The sequence below is a fragment of the Nyctereutes procyonoides genome, unplaced genomic scaffold, assembly GCF_905146905.1.
Source record: "Nyctereutes procyonoides isolate TBG_1078 unplaced genomic scaffold, NYPRO_anot_genome, whole genome shotgun sequence".
NCBI classification, from domain to species: domain Eukaryota; kingdom Metazoa; phylum Chordata; class Mammalia; order Carnivora; family Canidae; genus Nyctereutes; species Nyctereutes procyonoides.
Window position 1 is genome coordinate 20,680,808 of NW_026575120.1, and position 23,692 is coordinate 20,704,499.

Below are 23,692 nucleotides of genomic sequence, written 5' to 3' on the forward strand. Positions count from 1 at the left end.
TAGATCTTGACACTTCATAGAAATCCATGTTCTTCCTGGTGCCTTCTCTCAAAGTGTGGACCCAATAGTTTTATTCTTTTTGTCACCTTTGGAATATCTAATTATTTATTATTCTGTATAGTTTTAAATGTTTTCCCTGTCTTCTTGTGTCCCCAACACGGAGGCGGTATAATATGTAATTATAGTAGATTCCCAATTTGATGCTACTTCTCTATAATTGTTAGCACTTTGGGCAAGCCACTAACTTTTCTGTCTTTATCTGTGAATCGGGGATGTTGGTATTGCCTGCTCTCAAGTTGTGGGGTAGTGTGGATGAACAAACACTGGTGATGTTTTAAGGCAAGCCTGTGAATAATGCCTGCTGCAATAGATTTTTCAAATGACTGATTTTTCTTTTTTCTTTTTTTTTTCTGACTGATATTTCAAATGAGACTTTAGAGCATTAGGATGCCACATTTATTTCCAAAGATACATGGATCTTCTTCATCTGGCTGGAAAGTGCTATCTATTTCTCTACCTTCCCTTACATTTTTAGGACTTCCTAACACAAGCTAAAAAATATTATTTATTGTCCTAGTTAGTAGAATAAAATTTTAGGAAGTAATAGCAAAAATGCCATGATAAAGGTGGTTAACCATGGCATTCCTAAAATACTTCCTTTTGTTGGTTTAAGTTTCAGGATTTTTTTTTTTTTTTTTTAAGAGAAAGGGAGCTAGCACGAGTTGGGGGAGGGACAGAGGAAGACAGAGAAGCAGACTCCCTACTGAATGCAGAGCCTGATATGAGGCTCAGTCCCAGGACCCCGAGATCATGACCCAGCCAAAGTCAGATACTTAACTGACTGAGCACGTTGCTGCCTGTTTGTTTTTGATTTAATGAAAAATCTCAGACATGCAACAAGTTGAAATAATAGTATAATGAATATGTATAGACTTGGCTCTTTGTATGCACATACATATATACATATGTGCACACGTGTGCATATACGTACATACACACCTCCATACAGACACACATCTAAAATGAACAGTCATTGGTATTTTGCTATAAGTGCCTTATTTGCATGTATATTTATGTAAAATTCCCCTTGAGAATCATTAATTTTGTGGGGCTAATGTTGGTAGGCAAATCAAAGCTAGATTTTGGTAGTTTTAGCCAAAAAATCTATGAAAACTTTTTTTTTTTCTGTTTTTAGTAGAGATTTTATTTTATTTATTTGAGAGAGAGAGAGATCATGAGCCGGAGAAGGGGCAAAGAGAGGGGGAGAAGCAGTCTCCCTGCTGAACAGGGAGCCTGACTTGGGATTTGGTCATGACCTGAACTGAAGTCAGGCACTTAACTGAGCCACCCAGGTGCTCCAACTTTTGCTCTTTTTAACTCAGGTGTCCAAATCTGTGAACCACTGTTGTTTTTAAATGTGTAAGTGTCTGCCTTGGTTGTGGTGAGGGAGTGTGTGCTGCCAGTTTTCTACAACCTGCCATTTCACACATGCACAGGGAGGGTATGGCCCGGCCCCCATGCTCCTGAGCAGAACACGTGCAAGCAGACTGTATAGATATCTTGCTGGGGACTTCCTTAGCCCTAGTGCTGGGCAGCAGCACACATAGCGATGGAGAGCATGGAGCCACACATTTTGTTTTGAATCCCACTTAATAAGTTTGGTCTTCATCAAATTGCATAACCTCTCTCTAGTCCTGTTTTTTCTTTAAAATTAGAAATAATATTCTGTAGGATTGTGATAAGGTCTCATTGAAAAATTGTGAGACATTTAGCTTAGTCCTAGCATTAAGATGACAGTGGTTATAGGTGAAAGGGATTTAGAGTACACTTATCTTTTTTTTTTTTAAGATTTTATTTATTTATTCATGATAGTCACGGAGAGAGAGAGAGAGAGGCAGAGACACAGGCAGAGGGAGAAGCAGGCTCCACATGCAGGGAGCCCGATGTGGGATTCGATCCTGGGTCTCCAGGATCGTGCCCCGGGCCAAAGGCAGGCACTAAACCGCTGCGCCACCCAGGGATCCCTACACTTATCTTTATAAGCACCGAGTAATATGTAGAATTGTTGAATCACTCACTATATTGTACACTGGAAATTAATAACACTATGTTAACTACACTGGAATTAAAATTAAAAAATATTGTATAAAAATGACAGTGGTTGTTACTGTCCATAGGATCATTGAAAATATGTAAAGTGATGTGATTATCCCATATAATATGAGGAGCATATTGGTGAATCCTATGTCTCTTGTACTAGAAACAAATGAATTTCTAGAGGTGTATAGGGAGCTGTTAGTCTCTTAGAGAAGTAGATGCCGTCAAGTACTTGGTATCTTGGATATTCTTAGAATATTGGCTAGTGGTTGGTGTAACTATAGCTCATTCTATTCCATTAAAAATCCCTTATGTTGTAAGTTGGAGAAATCGTACTGTGAGAACCTCATAGTTGGTAGAAATATTGTTTGAATAAAAATGTTTCCAAACTACAGAGGTTCATATAATTTTAGCAAATGTGTGATATGTACATGTTAATAAGTTTAAGAGGCAGGACCTATGAAATAATTGTTTTACAATGAAAAATAAATTAGGGGGATCTCTGGGTGGCTCAGTGGTTTAGCGCCTGCCTTTGGCCCAGGGCGCGATCCTGGAGTCCCGGGATCGAGTCCCATGTCAGGCTCCCTGCATGGAGCCTGCTTCTCCCTCTGCCTGTGTCTCTGCCTCTCTCTCCCCCTATGTCTATCATGAATAAATAAATAAAATCTTTAAAAAAATGAATAAATAAATAACGATGTGGAGTACTTTAAAAAAAAAAAAGAAAAGAAAAATAGATTATATATAGGAATGGAGATTCTTAACAGAGAAAATCCCTAAAAGAAATGCCAAATCTCTGTTAGATTCTAACAGGTAGGCCATATTAAGACTAGAACACAGTCATCTATATTCAGATAAATCATTGTTAATTTTGTTTTTGTTTTATTACCTATTAAAAAATAAAAATTACCTAATGTTAGGAGCACCCAGCTGGCTCAGTTGGTGGAGCATACAACTTTGGATCTCAGGGTCATGAGTTCCAGCCCCAGGTTGAGTGTAGAGATTACTTAAAATCTTTTTAAAAAAATTATTAAATGATATTTTATTTGAATAGAAAGGAAGAAAAAACTAAAAGATGATTGAAGTTAAATGTTTTTTTCAGAACAAGAATTAAGTTCTAAATGATTCCTCTAAGTTTAACAGATAGAAAACACCAGTGATATAGTTGTTTAAAATTATGTATTTCTGGGCAGCCCCGGTGGCCCCGTGGTTTAGCGCTGCCTTCAGCCCAGGGTGTGATCCTGGAGACCCCGGATCGAGTCCCATGTTGGGCTCCCTGCATGGAGCCTGCTTCTCTCTCTGCCTGGGTCTCTGCCTCTCTGTGTGTGTCTCATGAATAAATAAATAAAATATTAAAAAATAAAATTATGTATTTCTTAGTAGAGATGTGTTTGTGTATTTCAAGTAGCAAAACTTAGCAGTCTCATAAAAATGAGATATCAATGTCTAAATGGGTTTTTAAAATAATAGTTTCAGGGATCCCTGGGTGGCGCAGCGGTTTAGCGCCTGCCTTTGGCCCAGGGCGCGATCCTGGAGACCCGGGATCAAATCCCACGTCGGGCTCCTGGTGCATTGAGCCTGCTTCTCCCTCTGCCTGTGTCTCTGCCTCTCTCTCTCTCTCACTGTGTGCCTATCATAAATAAAATAAAAATAAAATAAAATAAAATAATAGTTTCAAAATTGAACATAATAATAGTCTCTGCTCCAGCAGAAAAGGACTGGTGTGTGAGCAACATATCCCGTGGAGGCTGTGAATCACTTCTGGGGGTGAAATGAACCCGTGGGCAGTCATCAGAGCTTTAGGAGCTGAAATAGTTTCCATCAGCCCTGCTCTGCAGCAGGGCATTTTTTGGAGGCATAGATTTCTGAGTATTTGAATCCCAAAGTATTATTTTTTTCCCCTAACACCTAATTTGTAGTTTGGCCAGATTGAGAGAATTTTTTTAAGTTCAAAATCATTTTTTTCTAGGACTGTTAAAATAGTCTGTATTGTTTTCTAGCATCAAGTGTTTCTGAAACTTTCAGGATGTTTTTCTCTTTTTTAAGAGATTGAACAATAATAGTCTCTAAAGTTCTTTTTTTAAAGATTTTTTTTATTTATTCATGAGAGACACAGAGAGGCAGAGACATAGGCAGTGGGAGAAGCAGGCTCCGTCTGCGGAGCCGGATGCGGGACTCCATCCCAGGACCCTAGGATCATGCCCTAAGCCAAAGGCAGATGCTCAACCACAGCCACCCAGGCGTCCCTAGGATGTTTTTCTGTGTCTTGATTTTTTTCCTCCCCTCTGCTGAGTTTACCAGGAAACTTAGTCTATTCGTTTGAATCTTAGGCAAATGAAGCTTTCTTAGTGTAATCTCTTTATTTTCTTTTTCTTGATGCCTGTTCTTTCCTAACTCCTTTTAGGAGGCAGTGCGGTATAATAAAGAGCAGAGTTGGCAAACTGTGTGACAGGCCAGATGATAAATGAGGGTAGGTCTGTGGACCATGTGGTCACAGCCATGGGCTGCATAGAAGTGAGTGAGTGTGGTTTGTTCCAGTAAGACTGTGTTTGAGAACACCAAAATTTAAATTTCATGTAATGTTCACGTCACAAAATATTATTCTGTTTTTTTAAGCATTTAGAAATGAAAAATCATTCTTAGGCATTGTGGACCACACACAGACGGGCCTGGGCTGGATTTGGCCTCCAGGTTGGCTGAGAGTTCGTGATCTTGTTGGATCAGGTACTGAGTAAATGGAAACAAGTTTTCATGAGGACTGATAAAGGAGATAATCCAATACGTAAGAGCAGTGATCATTTCCTGGTGTCCTCCATGTGCCTTAGCTGTTCTTTCATACTTTTGTTCTGTTGGTGTTTCTCAAACTTGAGTAGTGTAGAGAGTTTCTTTTGAAGTTCAAATGTTGAAGTGTCCTTTGAGACACAGTGACTCTCCTGGAGAAGCAACATCACAAGTGCCCACCCTGAGTGACTTTGGCAGTCCTGGGATTGTTTGGGGATACAGAGATGAGCCCAGAACTCGTATGAGACTGTGTGCTAATAAGCTAATTATCCAGAGTATATTTTTGAAGAATGACATTGAAAGTAATTCATAGGAAACAAAATCTATAAAACCTGTGAATTCCAAAGATAGTTCTTCAAATTCCAAAAGTTCTCTCTTTTTTCCCCCTTTTTATCTTGCTGTTTGTTTTTTCTCTGATGACCTATTACTTTTCTGTCCTTACTTTTGAGAAGAGTTGGGTGATGAGGTGGTTGGCAGGGGTTTTTCTCTAGTTGGGTAGGCATTTTCCTTGTATGGTAAGTGGCTTGTTGTTTTGCACAAGTGGGCAGGGCTTGTCAGCAGATTGGGTTCCCTTTGGGTTCTGTGGCTGAGGGTTACTTGAGGCCAGTGACCCCAAGGTAGGGGAGGGGCCTTTCCTCCTGGTGGCTTTTTTTTTGGGGGGGGGGGACAGGTCTGATCTCTGGCAGGGTATAGGAATGTCTGATCTGGGTCACAACCTTTTCTGCTCTTTCTATGAAATCTGTTTTTACTTTCCTTCTGGTAGAAATCTCTAGTTTTAGGGGCACTTGGGTGGGTCAGTTGGTTCAGCATCTGCCTTTGGCTGGGGTCGTGATCTTGGGGTCCTGGGATTGAGGCCCACGTTGGACTATGCTCAGCGGGTAGTCTACTTATCCTTCCCACTCTGTGCACTCTCTCTCTCTCAAATAAATAAGACCTTAAAAAAAAAATCCTTCGTTTTCAATGTTACTATCTCTACTACTTTGTCATTTTTGTCAGATTTGGGGAGGAGAGGAAGTAGGTGCTTATTCATCTTAACTTGAACAGCTTTTTTCCCCTGATTACAGAGTAAGAATTATTTGTGCTTTTAAACTTTTATAATAGAAAAATTTGCACATAATGGTAGAGAGCCTAGTATGATGAACCCTGTATACCCATAATACAGTTTCAGTAATTACTGGCCCAAGCCTAATCTATTTCTTCTTTGTTTTTTTTTTTTTTTTTTTAAGATTTATTTATTTATTTATTTATTCATTCATTCATTCAGAGAGAGAGAGAGAGAGAGAGGCAGAGACACAGGCAGAGGGAGAAGCAGGCTCCATGCAGGGAGCCCCGACGGGGGACTCGATTCCGGGTCTCCAGGATTACACCCTGGGCTACAGGTGGCACTAAACCACTGTGCCACAGGGGCTGCCCTTCTTCTTTGTTTTGAAGCAGATCTGAGATACATCATTTTAATTCTTAAGTATTTCAGTAGAAATTACTTAAAGATAGTGATATTTATTTATTTTTAAAGATTTTATTTATATATTCATGAGAGAGACAGAGAGAAAGGCAGAGACATAGGCAAAGGGAGAAGCAGGCTCCTTACAGGGAGCCCGATGTGGTACTCGATCCTGGGACCCCAGGATCACACCCTGAGCCAAAGGCAGAGGCTCAACCACTGAGCCACCCAGGCATTCCAGTGGCTTTTTTGTTTAAAAAAGATAATCATGCCATCATCACAACTAAGGAAAAATGACTAATTGAAGTTATCAAATATTGAGTGGTGGCTTAGTTTTTTAAACACTTAAAAATTTTGTTTTTAATTTTTAAGTAACTCTGTGCCACATATGGGATTTGAACTGAGGACCCTGAGATCAAGAGTCACACACTCCCCTGACTGAGCCAGCGAAGGTTCTCCTGGGTCATTGTTTTTGAGTGATATTTCAAACAGTTTTTCCTGTTTTGTTTGAATCTGTGTCTAAGACCCACACATGTGATCAGCCAACATATTGGTAAGACCTGGTAGCCTCAGTCTCTTTCCCCTTTTGGCTTGCTATTTTTGTTGTTGTTGAAGAAGCCAAATTATTCTTTTGTTTCTTTCATTCTGGGTTTTATAGAACATAGCCCTGTGGTGTTGCGTTCCTCTGCCTTTTGTCTTTCCTGAATGTCAATAGGTGTAGAGTTGATCGGTTATTTTTGTGGGGAGTTTGTTTATTGTGTCAGATTCTTCATGGGGCTGTTGTATACTTCCATTCAGAGATAAACAACATCTCGTTTATTTTTGTATTTTTTTAAAGGGGAGGTGAGGGGTAGAGAGAGAGAGAATCTTAAGCAGGCTCTACACCCAGTGTGGAGCCTGACGGGGGGCTCCATTTCACAACCCTGAGATTATGACCTGAGCTGAAACTAAAAGTCGGACATTTAACTGACTGAGCCACCTAGGTGCCTACTCTTTTTGTATTGTTAGCAACCACTAATGACTATTTCTTGGATTAATTCATTACAGGTAGAATTACTTTATTTTGGGCTTAGTGCATTACAGAATTTTGGAAATTCAAGAGAGTGGTTTACATGGGATGTGCCTGTAGGATCGGGTGAAGTCTGCATACCTCACTGAATGTGGTATTTTAGGCTCTGCTGTCAGCAAAGTCCTATAGATGGGATTGACAGATATGGCACCACACATGTCTGGATTGTCCTCTTTAAATGCTCAACTATAGAAATGAGAGTTGATATAGAATGATAAATAGAAATGATATAGAAATGATAAATAATGTGTGAATCTGTATAGGACCAGTATTTCTGTAACTTGAAATGACTGCTTCTTTGTGAATGCACAGAGTGCTAATCTGTAAAGCCAGTATTGATATTAAGGAAACTGATTTAAGATTTTAAGTCTTTTTTTCCCCTCCGACTTATAGAGCCTATTAGAAGATCCTTATCCGATGGTCCGTTCTACTGGGATCCTTGGTGTTTGTAAAATAACTTCCAAATACTGGGAAATGATGCCTCCAACCATTCTTATTGATCTCCTCAAGAAAGTTACTGAGGAACTGGCATTTGACACAAGCTCAGCTGATGTGCGCTGTTCTGTCTTTAAGGTAGGATTTAAAATGATAAAGCAATATTTATCATAGAATAATGAAAAAATACAGAGAAAGAACAATTTTTAAGTCACTTGTAATTCTGCTCTATAGATATAACTCTGGGCACTTGTAAAGAATTGTAAATGTCTTCTTCAAAAAAGACCTACTGGAAATAATACCAGTTTTTGATGTATGGCCAGGATGGGTAGGCAGTGCTTTTAAAACAGGAACTGTATGTAGTACTTAATTTTTTTTTTTAAATCAATAGTTAAAATTGACTTTTTTGGTGTACCATATGTACTTTTAACAAGAACCTACAAAACTGTCCTTTCTCCCATCATCTAGTTTCAACAGTTGTCTAAAATACACCTCGTCTTGTTTCATCTTAGGCCAATCCATTGTCTCCCACTATTGGTTACTTTGAAACAAACCCTGGACATTGTATCAGCTCATCTGTAATTATTCAAGTATGATGATTAAAACATAAGGTCTCGTTATAGTTAATGATAATAATATTGTATGGTGCAGATGGTAACTACACATTTTGTGGTGAACATAGCATAGGTATAGAATTGTCCAACTACTATGTTGTACACCTGAAACTAATGTAACATTGTATGTCTATACATACAATGTCAGTCTATACAACTGACTATAATTCAAACAAAAAAGAGGTCTCTTTAAAAAATTGTTTTTCCTAATAAGTGAACAAGTGAAGGTGGAATATATCAGATATTCAGATTGCTGCCTGGTCTGAGCTTGGGGAGGTCACTCAAACCACCTGTTTGTAGGCATGCATCATGAGTGCCCCCGGCGGGTGTTCTGTAATCTCTGGTTGTCATGTAGGATTGAGTCAAGAAATAGGAGAATTCATGGGCTACTAAAAAAATGTGAAAGGAGTGTTGAATCCTAGCTTTGGACACAAATTGGCTTTGGAGCCCTCCACCAGCACTTTTTTCAACTCTGAAATCCTTTAAAGTTTGGCTAAGAGAGGTACCTGGGGAGCTCAGTTGTTGAGCATCTGCCCTTGGTTCATGTTGTGATCTCAAGGTCCTGGGATCGAGTCCTGCATTGGGCTCCCTGTAGGGAGCCTGCTTCTCCTTCTGCCTGTGTCTGTGCCTCTCTCTGTGTGTCTCTTGTGAATAAATAATCTTTTTTAAATAAATAAATAAATAAATAATAATAAATAAATAAATAAATAAATAAATAAATAAATAAATAAAATTTGACAAAGAGAAAGCATTGCAGAATTATTTCATAACTGCTTTAATTTTGTTTGGGTGGGACAAAAGATGAGCTGATTATCAGTGTTGAAACTATACTAATTCATTAAAAGTTTGCTTTTTATATGAAACAGTTTTATAAAAGTTTCCTGTCGGTATATTTATTTCACTAGTAGTTCACTAATAAAGATGGAGCTGAGTATTTTCTTAACTTTTTATTGTTTATATTCTAAATGTGAATTGTTTCTATTTCTCCTTTTTGATAGTGTCTGCCAATAATTTTGGATAACAAATTAAGCCACCCACTATTAGAACAGCTTCTGCCAGCACTGAAATACAGTCTCCATGACAATTCAGAGAAAGTGAGAGTGGCTTTTGTGGATATGCTGCTGAAAGTGAAAGCCGTGCGGGCTGCTAAGGTAGGATAGGCAGGACTTTATCATCGAAGATGTGAAATTAAGAAGTATATTCGTTTTCATCAGCAAAAGACAAAGCAATTTTAATTCCAAGAGTTTTACTAATCACGTTTAAACTAGTGGATGTCTGGTATGTTCTGCCAATTTATTTGCATCATAAAATTTTGTTTTGTGATTTTCACTGAAGTTTCTAGAAATATCATCAGTGTATTTTCTTTCTGAAAGACATTAATGTAAAGCAACCCCCACCTTAAGTTTTATTTTTTTAATTTTTATTTTATTTATTCATTTATTTATTAAAGATTTTATTTATTTATTCATGAGAGACACAGAGAGAGAAAGAGGCAGAGACACAGGCAAAGGGAGAAGTAGGCTCCACGCAGGGAGCCCGATGTGGGACTTGATCCCAGGACTCCAGGACCACGCTCTGGGCTGAAGGCAGGCGCTAAACCGCTGAGCCACCCAAGGATCCCTTAAGTTTTATTTTTATCATATGCATAAAAGCTTTTGTTCAAATACTGAAATGCTTGCTACTCAGCAACGACTTAAATATTACTAGGAAAATTCCCTTCATTTTATAGAAGGAAGGAGTAATTGTGCTGTGATGTACATTTAACATCGTGTAAACTTTGACAGTGAGGGTGTGCTCCCTTAGCTTGAGTCCAATTTAGCTTTTGTCTCAAAGTATTGGATTTTTTAACTTCGTTTATTAACGCTATGTCTTTTCTTCCTTCACATAGTACTTTTCTTTTCTTTTTTTTTTATATTTTTAAAATATTTTATTTATTTATTTATTTTTTTATTTTATAAATTAATTTTTATTGGTGTTCAATTTACCAACATACAGAATAACACCCAGTGCTCATCCCGTCAAGTGTACCCCTCAGTGCCCGTCACCCATTCACCCCCACCCCCCGCCCTCCTCCCCCTCCACCACCCCTAGTTCATTTCCCAGAGTTAGAAGTCTTTATGTTCTGTCTCCCTTTCTGATATTTCTCACACATTTCTTCTCCCTTCCCTTATATTCCCTTTCACTATTATTCATATTCCCCAAATGAATGAGAACATACACTGTTTGTCCTTCTCCGGTTACTGTGGCCAAGTTCAAAAAGGGTGTTGCCTGAGTTCTTCTCTGGGATTTTGATGGAATCTTGTCTCACATTTAGATCTTTCATCCATTTTGAGTTTATCTTTGTGTATGGTGCAAGAGAGTGGTCCAGTTTCATTCTTCTGCATGTGGATGTCCAATTTTCCCAGCACCATTTATTGAAGAGACTGTCTTTCTTCCAGTGGATCGTCTTTCCTCCTTTATCGAATATTAGTTGACCATAAAGTTGAGGGTCCACTTCTGGGTTCTCTATTCTGTTCCATTGATCTATGTGTCTGTTTTTGTGCCAGTACCACACTGTCTTGATGACCACAGCTTTGTAGTACAACCTGAAATCTGGCATTGTGATGCCCCCAGGTGTGGTTTTCTTTTTTAAAATTCCCCTGGCTGTTTGGGGTCTTTTCTGATTCCACACAAATCTTAAAATAATTTGTTCTAAGTCTCTGAAGAAAGTTCATGGTATTTTGATAGGGATTGCAATGAACGTGTAAATTGCCCTGGGTAACATTGACATTTTCACAATATTAATTCTGCCAACATAGTACTTTTCTGACATTGACTTTAAAATGCTATTTTGTCCGAGCACAGAATTTGGGAAGAACCTGACATGTCCAGTAGTCTCGGGTTAACCATATAGACCTGTGCTGTGTTCACAGAATGAAAGAACGCTGTGTTGCATGCAGTGTAGCAAAGCAGGTGAATGGTGAATCCATGCATTGGCCATTTGGTCTTGGGTTGAATCTGCTTCTGTGGTGGTTGTGAATTTGCACTGCATAGTTAGGTGCACTGGAGTGTGTTGGCAAGTGTTCTTTGCTGGTGGTGTTGTTAGCTACAGATGTGCTGTTCAGGATTACAGCTCAGTATACCCAATAGCCCATCTGGACTGACACGCAGGCAGAAGGGGAACAGGGAAGGTAAGGGAAGTTGTTAGAATTGTCAGATCCTCAGACTCATCACCCCCCTTCTCTTAAACCTTGAAAGCACTGCCTCTCACCCTTGAGTAAAAGTCTCCAGTCACCTAATTGCCAGCCTTAGTTTTGTAGTTAGTTGGCTAGATGCTCTCCTCTGAAGCCATCTGGCTCTGTGGGCCAAGGGCTGATAGAGAGGTGGGCCGCCATGCCATCCTCTCTGTTTGACTTACTGCTGGTAGCACTGTGGTGCTCTTTGCTTCCCCAGAACCAGCTGAGTAGACTGTGGGACTTGGACTTATTGTCTTGACTTCAATTACTTTTTTGGAAATACTGAGAGGTATTAGTGGAAGTATCCCAGGAGGTTTCCTGGGTAAGTAATCAATAGTGTCAGATACTCAAGAGATTTCCTGGAAGGGGAGGTATGAATATCTTCATCTGGATTTTCCATAGAGGTCATTAGGACTTTGGCAAGAACAATTTCAGTGAGAGTAGAAGCCATGCTACTGTGTGCTGAATTATAAGTGGGGTGAGGAAGTGGAAGTAGAGGCAGAGAGAGGTCCCAGGTGGAAGGAAAGGTGAGCTGCAAGGAGTCAGGAAATTGAGTTTTGGGGGAGTTTTGTGGGGTGGTTTTTGTTTTAAGAGTTGAGATGACCTGAAAATCTTTCATTGCTGATGAGAAAGATCAGTTGAAAGTCCTGGAAAGGAGACAAATTGTTAGAGCCAGGTCCATTTCTACTACTATTTTTCTCTTGTCTGGAGTGTCTTGCCTAGAAGTTTGGCCCTCTTCTTTAGGCAGTAGATGACTTTGAGGCTTTTGAGCAGAGGGACTATAGGACAGTTGTGGTCAAACAGCAGCTGTAAGGTGGGCTAGAGGAGGCTGGTGTGCCTAGAGAGGCCTCTAGGCAAGCTGGCCCTGCAGAGGGGGAGGCCACGCTGTGCCAGAGGGTTCCGCCCACTGTGGGATGCAGACCAGGTACCTCTGGGGGTCAGGAGTGATGTCTCTGTGTCTCCGACTTAGGGAATGGCCTATCCGCTGTAGCTTTCTATGTCCAAACTGTTGTCAATTTTTCTATTCACTGTTCACATTAATGGGCCAAAGCTTATGGTGTTTTAGGAAATTTTTAAATTTTATGACTGATAATCACAGCTATCATTTGAAAGTTTACAGCAAACATGTTACTAACAAGTTGTAATTAACCCTCCCAAAAGTGTTATACTTAGGTACCTTCTAATGTCAGTGTTTCTTACAATATGAATTTATTCTAATTTCTCTATGGAAGAGTCACAGGTTCTGGTAATACGTCACTTGAAATGAGTTCTCTTGAATATAAAAATTAGTTCCTTTTTGACTTTGCTCAGGAAATTTTGCTTAAAAAGTGTTTTTAATAAAAAAAAATGTTTTTAAGACTGTAGGGACAATTGACTATTTCCTTCTGTGTGTGTGCTCCATACATAGTTTTGGAAAATATGCCCCATGGAGCATATTTTGGCTCGTCTGGAATCAGATTCCCGGCCAGTGTCTCGGCGCCTGGTGAACCTTATCTTCAACTCCTTCCTGCCCGTGAACCAGCCGGAGGAGGTGTGGTGTGAACGCTGTGTCACGCTGGTCCAGATGAACCATGCAGCCGCCAGGAAGTTCTATCAGCATGCCCATGAGCACACCGCCTGCACTAATATAGGTATGGGACACCTGCATCTCAGTGCTTGTTATGTTGTCTCCCTAAAGCATAAGCAATGCTATGTATCCTCAGCATTGGTCATTTTAATAAGCCTCATGCTTTAGTGCATTTCTTAATGATTTCCCTTGAAATAATACTCTCGATGGTTTGGGATTATAATTTTACTATTAGAAAGACCATTTTTTTGAAGAAACATACGTTAACTATTGATTATCTTAAACATTTTAGCAAAGCTGATCCATGTGATTCGCCATTGCTTGAACGCCTGCATCCGGAAGGCAGTGCTTGAGTGCCACGAGAGCCATGAGGAGAGGGAGAAGGAGAAGGAGAACGTGAGTGTGGTCCGGTCTGCCCTGGCTCAGCCATGCCTGTGGCCATGTTACCTTTGAGGCAGACAACACCTCTGGGCTCCATGCTTAGAGACAGGCAGAACGCTAGATCAAAGCTGGCATTTCCATGGACTGTTATGATGGCAATATTTTTATTTCCCATTCCTTTAGTATTGATAATTCAACTAATTATTTTAGAAGATCATAAATAGTGTTTTTGAAATAATTGTCCTATATCCTTTGTAGTTCACTGTGGAATTGGGGCAGATTTAATTCAGAGGAAAACTTATTACTCCCAAATATTCTTGGCCTTAAGCTTCTCTGTATATTTTATTCTGACTTTGATGTAACATACACCTGGATTGGATTCTGGATGTTACCATATTTTATAATTAATGAGTGTTATTGTTCTTAAGGACTTACTCATAGCCACTATTGTGAGATTCTACTAGAAACATCTGGGGGTTGAATATCTAGGAATGAACTTTATTTTGAATTGCCTTTTTAAAAAGTAATTAATTGGGGCCCCTGCGTGGCTCAGTCAGTTGAGGATCCAACTCTTGATTTTGGCTCAGGTCATGATCTCACAGTCCTGGGACAGAGCCCCAGTCCGACTCTGTACACTGGGAGGTCTGCTTGAGATTCTCACTCTCCTTCTCCCTCTGTCCACAAACGTGTGTATCCTCTCTTTCAAATAGATAAATAAATCTTTAAAAAAAATAAAATTTTAGAAAATAAAAAGTAGTTAATCAAAAGGACTGGTTAGCTGCTATTTCTTCAGAATCCATAGTGACCCCTTATAAGAAATTTAAGGCTTAGACATATATTACTTATAAGCATTGTAGTCCCTTTTCAGGAAGTTGTCTGTAGTGGTTGTTTTCAGGTTGTCAGACTGTCTTGGTACAGTCCCATTGTAGGACTGGCTAACAGACCCCATCCATGTGTGTCTGAGCTCGTTGTGTTCTGGGGCTTATGTTCTGTGTAGAAGACTTGGCCAGAGCGCATTTGTGGTTTAAGTGGAGCATTCAGAATAACATAGCGATTATTGCTTATGGCCAACATAACCTCAGATATGAATGCTATGTTATTTTAGAACAGACTGAGGAGGCCAATGATTGAGTGGGAGTTGGTCATCATCAGCCCTCACCAGGCCTGCAGAGTGAAGTGGCTGGCAGACAGCCTGGGGTGATCTGATGGTCCAAGTGTGTAGCTGACTCTCAGTAGCAGTCACATCTAGGTAAATTCTTCCCTCCTCCCCCAGTCTGTTCACATCAAAGTTTATGGCAGGAAGTAACATCTTTTTTTTTTAAAGATTTTTTAAATTAATTAATTAATTCATTCATTCATGAAAGAGAGAGAGAGAGAGGCAAAGACATAGGTAGAGGGGGAAGCAGTCACCATGCAGGGAGCCTGATGTGGGACTCGATCCCAGGACTCTGGGATCACGCCCTGATCCAAAGGCAGACACTCAACCGCTGAGCCACCCAGGGGTCTCTAGAGATTTTCAAGTAGAGGATAAAGTCATTTTCATGAAATGAAAATAGACTTGATAATCTTTTATGTTTCTGCTTTAAGTCTGAAATTCTGAGATGTACTTTTAAAGATAGAGCTGTTGTCGTAATAATTGTTCTGATTTCATTCTTTCACAATCAGATTATTTGTGTCTTAGGTTCTGGACAAAACACTGTCTGTAAACGATGTTGCATCCATGGCCGGTTTGCTAGAAATCGTTGTGATTCTCTGGAAAAGTATTCACAGAAGTATGGAAAATAATAAGGAAGCCAGAGTTTATACCATTAACAAGTTTGCCTCTGTGCTTCCTGAGTACCTGAAAGTCTTCAAGGTAAGCCTGCTCACACTGTGGGTGGGTGTATTAAGATTACATTTGTGCAGTGTTAGCAGAAGTGTTCAACACACTTACCTGGTAGGACCTGGTTGGTCATCTGTAAGGGCAGAGTGCTGAGCTAGCACATACCTGGCAGGGTAAGTGGCCTCTTGCCGTTTTTGCAAGTGGAGGCCATGTGTCCTTCTGCTCTATATCTCTAGCACTCAGGGAAATGTGGCGTTGAATGCTCAGTTTTCCTGTCTTCAATGGTCTGTAACACTATTTGAGAATCTAGTTTGATTCGCTGGGAATTGAGAAGGAAGAGTTTGCAAACACAATATCAGAGTGGCTAAGTTTCGTGGGCACTTTCAGGCATTTGATGGTGTAAGCAGATGGGCTTCTGTAGTGTTTGAGTTGCGTCTGCAAATAGAACCATGCGTGTAACTTCTATTTGGATGAAGGAAACTTGTTTCTTGACTTTTTACTTCTGAGAGAAGTTCATATTTCCAAAACAAATAAAAATAAGACTGAGCGAGAGATGAAAATGTACTCCCAATTATAAGGCAGCCATGGTTTAAGTATAGACTATAAGGATCCTAGGGTTTTTTTTTTTTTTTTTTAAGATTTTATTTATTTATTCATAGACACAGAGAGAAAGGCAGAGACACAGGCAGAGGAAGAGAAGCAGGCTCCATGCAGGGAGCCCAATGCGGGACTCAATCCTAGGTCTCCAGGATCACACCCCAGGCTGCAGGCGGCGCCAAACCGCTGCGCCACCAGGGCTGCCCAGGATCCTAGGTTTTATGAACCATCCTTCTCTTGGTGAATTGTACTTTGGGGCTCTTCCCAAACTGCTTATGTGACCTTGACCCCTTAGCTTTTCTGAGCTGCATTTCTGTGACTATCAAGTCTCTAAGCTTCATTATGTCCCTGAAATGCAACTCTAACCTATTCAGGAAGGTAAATAATCTAAATTGCCATTATTAGTACATTTAAAAGCTTAAATAATTACATTGGACTGAGAAAACAGCACTATCTCAAAATTGTCAGACCAGAACACAGAAGCCCGTGGTATATTGGATGAGATGATAGATGAGCAGTGTGGCCTGCAGGTGTCTAGGGACCCAAGGAAGGCCATTCATTTCAGATGATTCTGGCAAGTGGTCGTTTCTGCCCTCAGTTGCTCTAAGGACATTGTGCTCTTCTTTTTAAGTGAATAAACAGTCTATAACCCAGACAGGGTGGAATTAGTGGTCATTTTCAGTCTACTTTTGTAACTATAAGAAAACATTTTCTGTATTGGGACTTGGGGCAGGGGGGAATGAGTCCACTCCAACCAGATGCAAAGTGCAGGTCAAATTTCAGTGTTGTTTCTGCTTTTGTTCTATGTATGTTTTCAGGAAATTTGTAATTTTTTTTTTTTTTTGTTAGAGTCCACCATCTCTTCTCTTGCAAAACAAGGATATTTTCTATTAAGTGTTTTTTTTTTATTTTTTTTTTATTTATTTATGATAGTCACAGAGAGAGAGAGAGAGAGAGGCAGAGACACAGGCAGAGGGAGAAGCAGGCTCCATGCACCGGGAGCCTGACATGGGATTCGATTCTGGGTCTCCAGGATCGCACCCTGGGCCAAAGGCAGGCGCCAAACCGCTGCGCCACCCAGGGATCCCTCTATTAAGTGTTCTTGATTGAGCCTGGTTTACTCTTTGTTTTAATGGGGAATCACAGTAACACTGGTGTGGCTATAGCTTATTAAGTGCCACTAAGGATGGGGTGCTGTGGTGTGCCGCACTGGGTCCTTCCAGCTGTGCCTTCCGCTTTTGCAGAGGAGGAGGTGGACCTCACTGCTGCCTCTTCCTCGGTGCTGTTTCAGCTGGTAAAACTGTGGAGTCTGGTTGGACCTAGATTTGGCTTGGTACCTCCTAAGCCTAAACATTTTCCATTGAACTATACTGTCTTTCCAAAGATTTTCTGACTATTTTATGGAAAACTTTTTCTCTGACTAGTTCATTCTCTTGACATTTATGTTCAGGATGCCAAGTGGACAAAGTTCATTTTTTCCCCCTTTCATCAGTATTATTTCTAAATAGGAATCAGTGCCTCAGTAGCAAAGAATTTGTCTATTCTGTGTACGGATAAATTCCCCGAGATCTAGGTTGGCAATTCATACACAGTACATGCTTAAATATGATCACAAATTAATAGTACATCACACACAGTGGTAAAATGTCATTTAAAACTTTGAAACTGCTTCTCAAATATGAGGCTTCCCAGTAGGTTTAAGTTTCCCATGACCACTGACAGGAGTGGTCTAGTTCTTACTGAGTGTCTCTAAAGGTAAGTTATTAGGAAGTTAAATGGACATCTTTTGAAAATGTCATTGCATTTAAATACCTTTTTCCCCCTTTTTATGCTTTTAGGATGATCGCTGCAAGATCCCTTTATTTATGCTTATGTCCTTCATGCCAGCCTCCACGGTGCCTGCATTCAGGTATTCTCTCTCTCGGGAGGTAGTGAATGGGAACCCTGCATCCCTGTGCTTGGTTATTAGTGTGGCGTTCAACAGATTGTCATGCTTCAGTTTTAAGTTCACAGTGGTGGCGGGAAAGCAGCAGGATACATTTTCCAGCGGGCTCTGGAGTTGCTAAGGAATATAGAAGAGGCTACATGGAATTCAAGCAGTGTGCTTCCAAGCCCAGCAGGAAGGGCATTAGGAGTCATGCTGCCTGTGCGTCTGGCATGACGCGGGTGCAGAGTGTACGTGGGCTCGGGGCCTGGCCTGGATGGAGGAATGTGAGGAGCCGGTGGTTTTCTGTCAGTTACACCTGAAGACAACATTGTGGAGACAGTGGGTTAGAGAAGATACAGTATTGAAATTAATTGTACCTGTTTTTCTTTACTTTTTTAAAGGTGGCTACTAGAAAATTTTAAATGACATAAGTAGCTTGCTTTTGTAGCTCATGTTGTATTTTTTACTGGATGGTGGTGTTCTAAAGTGTTGGTTACTATCTCAGTAAAAATGGCTCAGTTTTATTCATATTTATGGAAAATATTAATGTTTTGATGCTAAGCAAAAATTACTCTCCAAAAAGTAGGAGTCTTTGCTCTGGAGTCTTATGCAGATGACAGAGAAAAGAAAAGCCAGGGGTTTTATGGAACTGGCATGTCCTTGATGACTTAATACTCCTATGGGACTGCCTTGACTTCCGTGTTCCTGAACCTGCCTCAGATTCAGTATTTCCTGTTGGAACTTACCCTGTGTAGTAATTGTGGGGAAACTATGTTTATTCCTGCAGTGGAGAATATCCAGGAGTACCCTTAGTTTTTAGCTTCCTTATTTTTTTTTTCCACCTTTTTGCAATGTGGGAAATTGTTACTGAAATGTTAGATCTGATTTTATATATTTGACATTTTTAGCTGTGGTGTGATTTCCACATTAAGAAACCAGGAAGAAGAAGCAGCAGACAAGCGTTATTGTACTTTGTTGGACTGTCTCTGCTCCTGGGGACAAGTGGGACACATTCTGGAACTTATCTGCGACTGGCTGCCAGAAGAACAGCCCCAGAGCAAGGTGTATTTCTGTCATGGTTCTTTAAAATTGCTGAGTGAGGATATGTGTGTTAGAAATCATATGCTTTCCTGAGAACATGTATTTTAATTGTTACTTTATCGCTCTGTTTTTTCAGAGTAACTCAGCATCTAAACGGAAGGTGAAAATCCATGATACACGCCCAGTAAAACCTGAATTGGCTCTGGCTTACATAGAGTATTTGCTGACCCATCCAAAGAATCGGCAGTGCCTGCTCTCTGCTCCCCAGAAGAAACTTAACCACCTTTTGAAAGCACTTGAAATGTCAAAGGTAATTTTATAGAACAGATATGGACACTGTGAAAGTTGTCCATGTAATTAGTAGGAGTGACAAAATAAGCTCTAAATTTTTCATACTTAAGAGTATAAAATTTTTCCATCTGGAAAGGAGTTAAGAGTTATCTATCCCTCCTCCTTCAATTTGCAGGTGGGGACGTGACACTCAGGTGACTCACTGGCGGGGCAGGGGAGGAGCCAGCTTACAATTTGGGCCCTTGGATAACCCTGTTTCTCAGAACACGCCAGTCGAAAGGAAGACTTTTTCCTGCACTTCCCTTGCTGTACTCCTGCACTTCCCTTGCTGTACTCCTGCACATTGATGTGGGAATACTAGCTTCTCCTCACAGTCCTTGGCAGGCTTTTCTAGGAATCTTTGAAGGGTGTTTCCTGTGAATTCAGCATCTCCTTCTTTCTTACTGGCTCTCTGGCTGTTTCCTCCAGGGCCAGCCCTCAGAGACAGCATCTGTGACTGCTGCTGAATTTGGTCATGCTAGAGGCAGAGTATCCAGTGCCTAGCATCAGCATCAGATAGGGAAGGGGAGGGAGAGATCTGAAGGAGGAGAAGGAGGCTCACAACTGTCCAGGAGAGGAGATGAGCCAGACCTGGCTGCCCCGCATTTGTAGGCATAGCTGGGATTTTGCCCATGGACAAGGCTGGGCACTGGCTGTGCTATTGTGCAAAAGTAAGGCTGCCTATGGGTTTTGGGAAAGACAGATGGGTGCATTCCCCTGAAGGCTTTGCTATGAGGGGGCACAGATGACATCCCTACCTACTAATGCCAGTGGGACCTCCTCCCTATCTGTGTGACAACCAAACACAGGCTTTCCCAACACTAAGGTGTCCTCCTTTTAGGGTACAAGGTTACGGAGCCATGAGCACGCTGAGGCTCTGACCCTGCCTGGGTGGTGACAGCATTGTTCCTGGGAGGAACTGCCTTTCTTTCTCTTCCTTTTTTTTTTTTTTTTTTTTAAGATTTTATTTATTTATTCATGAGGCACAGAGAGAGAGGCAGAGACACAGGCAGAGGGAGGAGAAGCAGGCTCCATGCAAGAAGCCTGATGTGGGACTCGATCCCGGGAACCAGGATCACACACGCCCTGAGCCAAAGGCTGATGCTCAACCTCTGAGCCACCCAGGCATCCCTCTTTCTCTTCCTTTGATGGTCTCCTCGCTCTCAGCCTCCTGACTGGGAGCAGGTCAGAGTTTGCCCCAGGGGCAAATGCTTTGTGTGCTTGATCCTGATCAATAACTGTTAGGAGTTTTTATCTTGTTCTTTAGAAGGAAGGATCTGCTCCTGAAACCAGGAGTACACTGTAAACTAACTAGAATTTAAATAAAAACTCAAAACAAAAAAAATAACAGGAGGATCTGTTGGGGGAGGGGAGGAAAAAGGGAAAACCATTTCTCAGATGGTTTTGTGGTTTAGTTAAATCACCTCCTATGGCAGCTATGTGTCAGGTTCTCCAGATGGTCCTCACTGTACACATCTCAGTTGGAACATGGCCACATAAGTGTTTTATTTTGTAGGCAGATCTGGAATCGATTTTGCAGTTGCCAGGTGGGAAACCTCACAACTTTAGTGAAGCCATGGCTCTGCGAGCCTTCAGCCTCCACTGCCGGCTGAGTGTCCACCTTCAGCACCAGGTTAGTCTGTCCCCCGCTGCCTGACCACACACAAAGCATGTTGACAAAGCAGGGTCTGTTACTAATTTCTCTCTCTATTGTTATTGGACAGTTCTCACAGGGGAAGGTTTACCTGTCTATTTTGGAAGACACGGGGTTTTGGTTAGAAAACAAAGTTCTGTCTTTTATCCAAGATCAAGAAGAAGAATATCTCAAGCTTCATAAGGTGGTTTATCAGCAGATCATCCAGGTTAGAAGTCTGACCACATGGAAGCCTTCTCTTCACCAAGTTTGAGACGTGCTTCCAGATTTTATTTTCTGTTTTAAAGTTATAACTTTAGATAGTAATATTGTTCTCCAATACTCACAGCATCATTCAACATCCAGAGCTTGTCTTTTCCCAAAACATAAGCATGAAATAGGTTTTAATGCATGTTTGTGGAATGGCATAAAATGAGTTTGCATATTTCTTATGGAAATAAAAATGAGAACTAAATGTATCTTTATGAAAATTCCTTTGTAAAATATCTTTATAAATACCTGTTTTAGGAGATAATTAGTAATACAATAAGATATTAGAAGCTTTACCAGGCTGAATTTATTCTCCTTTCTTGGCTCTCAGTTTCTTGGTAAATCACACCAGCACATCTGTGTCTCTTACAGACCTACCTGATGGTGTGTAAAGATGTTGTGATGGTTGGCCTTGGCGATTACAAGTTTCAGATACAGCTTTTACAGTGGAGTCTCAGAATCATGCAAGCAGGTATACTTCTTTCATTAAAGGACTCATTTAGAGCATTCAGTCATCAAACCAGTCATCTCCACCCCCTTCGCTTTGCTAATTGGGACTCTTGATTTCAGGAGACAGATACATAACACAAACTAGCTCTACCAACAAAGGAATTCATATGCTGCTGCAGCTGGGAAGCCCAAGGGTGTTTCTGGTGTCAGGCAGTTCCTCTCCCAGATTCTCCGCCCTGTGCTCTGCCGGGTGGTGGGTGGGGGCAGTGGTAGCTCTGAGCCTATCTGCTCACCATGTGGGGAGTAAACCTCCCTCAGGACCACTGGGAAGTTGCTGCTTCCCTGAGGGACAGGGTGACGGTGGGACCCACAGGAACGAATACCAAGGGGTCTGTGCTCAGTGTGGTAGGTGAGTGAGGGGTCACTTTCTTCCAGGGGCCCTGGGGCCAGATTATCACAGCCAGTGGGGGAGTGATCCAGGCTTTGTCTCCCGTCTGTCAGCAGAATTCAGCTGAGAGTGCTGCCATATGACCCCACTCTCCTCGACTACCTCCCCCTGGGTATAGAACTATTTCTGAATTGCTCTCACTGTACATCCTGACGCTATGTCTGGTGATTTCTGCCTGAAGAGGTTGAGAATGATGTCATAATTTGTAGATTCAGTGTTGAGGTTTGAACATAGAGCTCTTGAGTCGTGCATGGTGGTACTGACCCCGTGCAGGCAGCCTTGGGGTCTGACAGGGGGTCGTGCTTGGGTGGTGCTGAAGCTTGGGTGCCAGCCCCTCTGCTCTGCCGTTCCAAATATGCACTTCTTGAAATGCACCTGAACTGCAGGGGAGATTTTGGATGAGTTGTTTAAATACCCACAGGTAGAAACTGAACAAATACTGTTTCAGAATCTGGCTTTTCTTCATTAAATCTTGTATCACTTTTACTAATTTTTTTTTTATACTTTTGTGAAACATTTTTGACTTAAGTTTAATGATTGATAGATATTTTGCCAACCATTGTTAGATATTTTGCCAACCATTGTAGATATTTTGCCAACCATTGTTAGATATTTTGCCAACCATTGTTAGATATTTTGCCAACCATTGTTCCTTCTTTTTTTTCTTATAAATTTATTTTTTATTGGTGTTCAATTTGCCAACATATAGAGTAACATCCAGTGCTCCTCCCGTCAAGTGTTCTTTCTTCTCCCTGACCTGATCTTGTGCTGTGGTGAATCACAGTCATGGAAATACCATTTCTCTGATTGTAGGAAAATCAGAATAAAAGAAAGAAATTCTTTTGAAAAAAAAAAAAAAAGTTTAATGATTGAAACAATGAAAAATGATTTGTATTTTTTTTAAGGTTTTATTTATTCATGAGAGGCAGAGAGAGAGAGAGAGGCAGAGACACAGGCAGAGAGAAAAGTAGGCTCCATGCAGGGAGCCCGACATGGGACTCCAACCCGGGTCTCCAGGATCATGCCCTGGGCTGAAGGCAGCACTAAACCGCTGAGCCACCTGGGCTGCCCTGATTTGTATTTTTTTTTAACTTCTAACTTCATTTAGAATTTAGGAGTTGTTTTCCCCTAAGGACTGACTGAATCTACTCTTAGTGTTTATAAAATTTATAATTCCAAGGGTTAGCTGGAAGTTTAGATCTCTGATGTTGCCATTTTCATTACGTAAGGTGTATCTGTTCCCCCAAAAAAAGACCCTAAGCTGCTGACTTTACCTGAGCCAAACTGAAGTGAACTTTGCATTTATATATTCCAACATTTAGAGGCTTCCCAGGGGGAATCAACTGTGGCCATCCTTTGTAACCCTGTCACAAAATAGGGTTATACTTAGCAACTTAACAGGGTGCCCCCAGAGTCTGTTGTTGATGGGGCTCTTTGCTTTACTTGACAGAATTCTAACAAAACATTTAAGTCATAAAACCAGTCACATTTATATTATTATTGTTATAATATGACATTCTCCATGCTAAAGTGCATATTTAGAGGAGGTGTCCTTGAAAGGAGCGGAGTCCCCACAC

General features: G+C 40.8%; 1 protein-coding gene across 2 annotated transcripts in view; it reads left to right on the plus strand.

Moving 5' to 3' along the window:
* The window catches only part of NCAPG2 (non-SMC condensin II complex subunit G2), a 64,301-nt gene that overhangs the window by 23,771 nt on the left and 16,838 nt on the right, over window positions 1–23,692 (plus strand). For both annotated transcript variants that reach the window (XM_055335376.1, XM_055335375.1), the window contains exons 13-23: window positions 7,779–7,958; window positions 9,433–9,585; window positions 13,058–13,280; window positions 13,509–13,612; window positions 15,279–15,452; window positions 17,855–17,925; window positions 18,852–19,005; window positions 19,121–19,294; window positions 20,831–20,947; window positions 21,039–21,176; window positions 21,590–21,689. In XM_055335376.1, the coding sequence (XP_055191351.1) occupies window positions 7,779–7,958; window positions 9,433–9,585; window positions 13,058–13,280; window positions 13,509–13,612; window positions 15,279–15,452; window positions 17,855–17,925; window positions 18,852–19,005; window positions 19,121–19,294; window positions 20,831–20,947; window positions 21,039–21,176; window positions 21,590–21,689 (1,588 nt within the window). The remainder of the gene's footprint in view (window positions 1–7,778; window positions 7,959–9,432; window positions 9,586–13,057; window positions 13,281–13,508; window positions 13,613–15,278; window positions 15,453–17,854; window positions 17,926–18,851; window positions 19,006–19,120; window positions 19,295–20,830; window positions 20,948–21,038; window positions 21,177–21,589; window positions 21,690–23,692) is intronic.